The sequence below is a fragment of the Anneissia japonica genome, unplaced genomic scaffold (genome assembly GCF_011630105.1).
Source record: "Anneissia japonica isolate Jap-2015-1 unplaced genomic scaffold, ASM1163010v1 scaffold3262_len730253_cov190, whole genome shotgun sequence".
NCBI lineage: Eukaryota > Metazoa > Echinodermata > Crinoidea > Comatulida > Comatulidae > Anneissia > Anneissia japonica.
In genome coordinates this window covers 6016-12654 of record NW_022732572.1, presented here as the reverse complement: position 1 = coordinate 12654, position 6639 = coordinate 6016, and the positions used below count along the sequence as shown (strand labels likewise).

At 34.7% G+C, this 6639-nt stretch overlaps 1 protein-coding gene across 1 annotated transcript in view; it reads left to right on the top strand.

The window, feature by feature from the left end:
* Positions 1 to 1698, top strand: part of LOC117115726 (transmembrane protease serine 6-like) — a 20415-nt gene extending 18717 nt beyond the window's left edge. Inside the window, exons 4-6 of the mRNA XM_033259647.1 lie at positions 43 to 157; positions 686 to 812; positions 1474 to 1698. Of these exons, the coding sequence (XP_033115538.1) occupies positions 43 to 157; positions 686 to 812; positions 1474 to 1543 (312 nt within the window). The 3' untranslated portion in view covers positions 1544 to 1698. The remainder of the gene's footprint in view (positions 1 to 42; positions 158 to 685; positions 813 to 1473) is intronic.
* Positions 1699 to 6639: the final 4941 nt, after the last annotated feature.

Here is a 6639-nt window from a genome sequence, read left to right as displayed (position 1 = left end):
TGTCGTTACATTATGTTTATAGTAGAAATTTTATTTCTTAAGATATGCGACGGAAGACGGAACTGCGACTCTGGCATAGATGAACATAACTGCGAGATACAAAAGTTTGCATCTACGCTGGCAAGAAGGAAGCGAATGCAAAAAGAATCAAAAAATAGTAAGTAGACCACAATTGATTTAAATAAACATTAAACAAAATGTTCAGGGGGCAATAGATAATGTCTATTGCATGCTTTTGAACCTAATCCTGGCATAACCCTGAGGGACGCATAATCCGGATAGCTCTGAGTTTTTTTTAGTGGACTCGAGTAATACATGTACCCCACGTAGGAACTGTGTACCCTAGGGGTTTAATATAATCAAACTTCCACTCCGAATAATTATTATAAACTCCAACTAACTGAAAGAGCATTGAAGTTCATATAAATATTAACACCAAAGAGTATAGAATTGCAATTGTAGTTCTATATTCTTTAACTCGTTGACACTTACAGTTAAACCAATTTGAGGGCGCTAGAACAAATTCTTATGCATTAGCACAGACCCTATATACGAGCACACAGTATATATAAGCAGATAAGAAAAAGAAGAACGAAAGTGTGATTTGAACCCAGGATTTGAACATCCAAGCTACTATTTTTAACTGATCGAGCTAACAATGTGCATTTGTTTGTTGTTACTTCAGAATCTTTATCAATATTCAAGACACCGTCAAGTAAAAAGTATAACGAGAAACCGTGTCATAATGATAATTATTGTTTTCATGAAGGAAGATGTTTTTACGTCGGTAACCCTCAAAATCGATTTTGCCTGTAAGTCCAAAGTGTAATAATGAGTTGAGTTGATGGATGATGTGGTGTAATGATTGCATGGATTGAATATTAACGATGATATTGTTGGGGTAATTTGATGATGGAAATGGAAGTGCATAACGTGATTTATGCTTTCTACGTGAGGCGACAAAATGGTAACTATGATAAAAATGCTGACGATGTTGAATGTTGATGTTGTTATTGATGATGGTTATGACGGTAGTGTTGGTGATGTGAAGATGTTTAAGCAAAAAAAAAAAGTTGACTTGAAATTCAAGGTCGATAAAATGATGGATTGGTAAAATGGTAAAAACAAGGCTAATACTGCATATATATTTTAGTAATCGAAAGTGTGTCTTTTGATATTATGCAATAAAAGCCGACCATAGATTTTCATAATTTCGGGTCGGTCGGGCGGGAAATTCACAACTGGCAACCATTTTGTACTACGTAAAGCTGGTGGAAGTTATTTCTCCACACTGACCATAACGACTCCAACCTCCGATAACAGTTTTTGATCTTTGAGAGTATCACAATGAGCGATTCCACTGATAAATTAGCTCCTGGTTTAAACATTTGACGAGATATCCTTCATATAATTAACATATTATAATATATAACATTAATATAATTAATATTATTTTGTTTTTCATTCATTTAGCTGCAAGGTTGGCTACGAGGGATCACGTTGTATGCATGTTGCACCGAGTGATTACTCTTCTGTCGAGTGATCACGTGATAGTGATCACGTGATATCCACGCTCGCGCGCTGATCTCATTACAAGGCGTAGTAACACAGGAACACGTGTTAATTGTGTACATTTCTTGCCAAATTCCTAAATTTTTTTTATGCCATCAAGATTATTATTTTGTACCAATCATTTTCGTCCTTCTATCAAAAAGTGACTTAAGTCAACCCAGCCCGGCCATATCCATGGCTTTAGTATGAATCGCGACGGAGGCACCCTCGCCAACCTTGAAACCCATTCAACCATACAGGAGAGGATCTGTCTCTTATACACATCTTGACTTTCTTCAAAAGAAAAATTGTTGTAGTGATGGGCCTACATGTCCAGTGTTTACTTGATGTTCTTATGTGAGCGGTTGCTCTTTGTAAGGATCATTGTTGTTGTCTGGCTGAGCACACTGGACAGACTGATGAAGTCATTCCAATTTCTGTAATTATTTAAGGAAGTATTTACTTCATTATTTATTTGTAAACATAGATATAGAGCTATTATAGAGAATTCTGAAATACATTTATTGGTGTACTGTATAACTGTGAAGAGATTTTATCTGTTTGTATAAAAAGAAAAATAACCACATCATTGCTATTATACCTATTCTCATAATACATTCGAGCGGACATTACATGGAAATTTCTAGAACGTAAATCATACTTAACAACTCAATCAATTCCTTCATTCATTAATCTTCCCATTTATAGGTGCCATATTTTAACGGTTATATATAAATATTACTGATGATGATGAAAATGAATATGATGATGATGATAGACCTAATGATGGGGATGGTAGTGAATATGAAGCAGGGGTGTATCCAGGATTTTTCTCTGGGTGGGTCGTGATCCTAATTTTTGGACCTCAGTGGGAGACAAGACAATCGATTACAGCGCCACCAGCTTGAAACGGATGGCAGGCTCATTTTCAGAATTGTTGTAATTGAGATAGATTACGTCACGTAATTGGCAAGGTCTTTTGACTCATTTCTGGTACCTCATCAATGCTTTTTCATTTATGTCATTGTGAAAAGGCCCTAGAAAAAATGTCTTTGGAAAAAATGTGGACCTTGTTTGAGTTGGGGGGGGGGGGGTCGTACGAATTTCCCTACCCCCCCCCCCACCCTTGCATACACTTATGAGATGATGACGATGGATTTATGTCTTCTTTCGTTGGCTTATCGCCAATATATGATCAACTGTATAGAGTAAATATTACTGATAATGATGATGATAGACCTAACGAGGATGATGGTGATAGCCAATATGATGATGACGATGCTTTTATGTCTTACTTCATTGGCTTATCCCAATTATGATCAACTGTCTAGAGAGCATCACTCAACTTGTGGAAAATGACCACACAGGACTGCGCAGCGTAAAGAAGAAGAAACTGTCTCAATTAAAACACAGAAACCAAGTATAAATATTCAGCATTGGGATGTAGCCGATAGAACGCCTTCGTTTACCTATTATTTACATGATGATTGATGAGGTCGAAAATTAATATGTCTTTCCAACTTTTTCTTGGTCCACTTTTGTAGGTTAATAACCTTAGGCCATTACCTCTCCCAATAAACGTCTACGTAAAATCTCAGCGGTGGGTTTCATCAAGGAAGTAAAAGTACCTATCGCTAGTGGTCTTATAACATAACCATTTTAATCGCAGTATATCAAAATTTGAACGTGACTGTCCTTATACACCTTGAACCCGTTGATATATTAATTTCATCCTTATAAAAGATACTGTTTATTTTGTTTTTGGAGAGAAGCAAAATTAAGGCATATAGATACAGAAGCATTCATTGGTAATTCCACAACTGCCGAGATGGGAGGGCAAGCGGGGCCAGTGCCCAGGGACCAAGGCCGCGAAGGAGCCCGTGACAAAACAATCTAAAAAAATAATAAAGTGTATTTGAAAACCCCAATATTTTGATCGATATTCACATGTTAACATGTCTCTTATCGCCTGAATTAGGCATCTATTTAGGTAAAAACGCTCAAACCCCGACTCCTGGGGCCTGACAGCTTTGCAGTTCTGAGAAGCCCTGGTTATTCGAATAATAGGCCCTAGTGGTAACCCATTTTGGTAATGGGGGTATTGACAAACTGCGAGTCAGCGAGGCACGCGATTCATGCAAGACATCTACATCGAGGCAGGACGAAGTATAACTGCAGTATTGTACCAAAAGTGCGAGGTACCTTAAAACACGCTAAAACTCAGTAGAAGTGACAATGACAATATTTTAATATAGATAATGAGGTTCATATTACCTTCCCATCGAGTACTACTAAAATCAAACGATTTCCTTCTATCAAAAAGTGACTTAAGTCAACCCAGCCCGGCCATATCCATGGCTTTAGTATGAATCGCGACGGAGGCACCCTCGCCAACCTTGAAACCCATTCAACCATACAGGAGAGGATAGTTGAATTCTGAATAGACGAATCGTACAACTTGCATGTTTGATGACGTTTATGATAATTGATGTTATTGATCTTAGACGTATTATGATAGTTTAATAAATAAATAATAAATGAATAGAATATATATAAATATATAAATATATATATATACCTTTGTTTTTATATTATCTGGCATTACAGACAGATAAGTAAAATACAGTATATATAGTATGGGATTATTCTATACTTTTGAGAATTGCCATTAAACCACAACTCGTGAACTATTATCTGTAGGTTAGACTCCTAAAAAGTGCCACAAATAGCTCCATCTTATCCTCTCCCATCATTTCACCACACCCCAAATGCATTGATTTGATTGGCTAAATGTACGAAAAGAGTCAATGAAGGTCCACTGTAATTTATGAAAGAAAATGTAATTTTATTGTTTATACAATATATAAGTATAATACGGTAACTATCAATATTTTGCATGAAATTTTTCATTTGTGTTGATCCAGCAAAAAAAAAACAAAAAAAACAAAAAAAACAAAACAATAGTACTCACACTACGTTTCGCGAACGATCCGTTCGCTTTCTCAAGTAGACTGGTGATGGTATCGCCAGTCTGGTCTGACGTCACCTCGGTGGTTTATATTTCATACAAATTATATTTGGATCCAAATGAATTTATTTCAAGATATCAATATTTTGTCTATGTAATATAAGTACCAAATGTTTTTGTATATTTGTAGGAAGGCTTTTGCGTACATAATATAATACTTTATTGCAAATATATATATATATATATATATATATATATATATATATAAATATGTACTACTTTATATATATAGTTTCAGAAAGTCATGCATTTCTCAAATGAGAAACTTGAGAAGACAAACCTTGAAATCTGGCGCGTTACGAACAGACAAGCTATTATGATATTTCCCACTGGGAATAGGAATTATCAACTGGGAAGGTCATATCTTACAAGATCCTAAAATCATACACATATTGCTTATAAACGTCTTTCCACACAAACAACATCAAAGATATACGATTACAACACCACTTCTTAGTTGATCAGATACCTTTACATTCATGGATAATTTAAGACTATAATTACGCATTATTTCATCACAATTTCATGCATGCATGTCCAAATTGTACATATGGTTCTTATCGGATTTAAGAATGTACCATATAAATATACGGTATTGATGCATGTCTTTGTACATTAGAATAATGAGGGTCAGAGCAATCTCACCGAAACGTCAAGACAACCAACCAGTGGTTTTACCTCACAAACCATTACACACATGATTTTTGTTATAGAATGTTTTGATTAAACTCTTTTGTGTGTATACCTGTCTCTTATACACATCTAGATGTGTATAAGAGACAGATAATATACCGCATTTATTCGAATAAACGCCCCGGGGCGTTTATTGTTCAGATTCGTTTTGAGGAGGCGTTTACTGGTATTCGGGGAGGCGTTTAATTTTTGGGTGTAAAATGGATGCATAGGCCTACATTCCCAAATAAATGCCCCTAAATTTCTTTTCTTTCTTTAATTCTTTTATTTAAAAACACATCGACATCGCAGCCTTACGGCTGAATTACACTATATTTACAATAAAATACATTAATTTTATATTATCATATTATAATTAATAAAATTACAGAAAAACATGACATTTTGTTAAAAATTAACAATGCAAACATTAATTAATTACAAGATAAATAACAGAATGAACATCTAAAAATTAAATCCAACATTTAAATACATCAAGCAATAAGTGAAAATAAAAAATAAAACACAGACAACATTAAAAAGTAAAATTGAAAGATATTAAAAAAGTAGTGTACAGTGCATAATGTTTAAAAGTGTTTTTACATGGCTTATAAAAAATGATGGTGCTTCCATTACATCCGTCCATAGTTATTTGGGGGGTGTGGGGCGCGTAATCGAAGAAATTCATTTGGATCCAAAAATTGACGTGATGATCACTGAGGCATTTCCCCTTCCTGGAGGTGCTGGCAATTGTGGGCGATCCCAAATTTAAAAATTCAAATGTTGATGTGTTTACTATGTATTCTGTGCGTGTATGTTTTGTATGTTTGGTATTCAAGCTGACAAGCCACCGCTTCTTTTGATGCCTATGTAAATAATTTGCAATTTGTAATTTGTTGTGAATTTTTTTCTGAATAAATAAATAAATGTACTAAAAAAAATAAAAAAATAAAAAAAATAAAACCCCCGGGGCGTTTATTCCAATTGGCCTTTTGGAGGGGTCGTTTATTCGAGGGGGCGTTTGTTCAAAGCATGGGCGTGTAATTGTCTCTTTAAAACATGATGGATCATAAGATTAGCCCATAAATTATTATTAGGCCTATTATTATCGTTTTTGCATTTTAAATTATTACGTTTTTTCGTTTTCAACTGTGTTTGGTTTCATGTTTTTTAATTTTCTTTGCTAGTTTTGTTTATTTTGTGAAAAATAAATAAGGTCCCCCTCCTTCCATGCATGGTGCGAATGGGCAGTGCGAGTAAAAAATAAATTAGGTCTATGTAATAGTCATTCATTATAGGCCTATTTGGGGTTTGTTTCTCAACAGGCACTTGTCTAGATAGATGCTATTTTATATTATTAATAACTAAAAGATACATTTCACGACTTG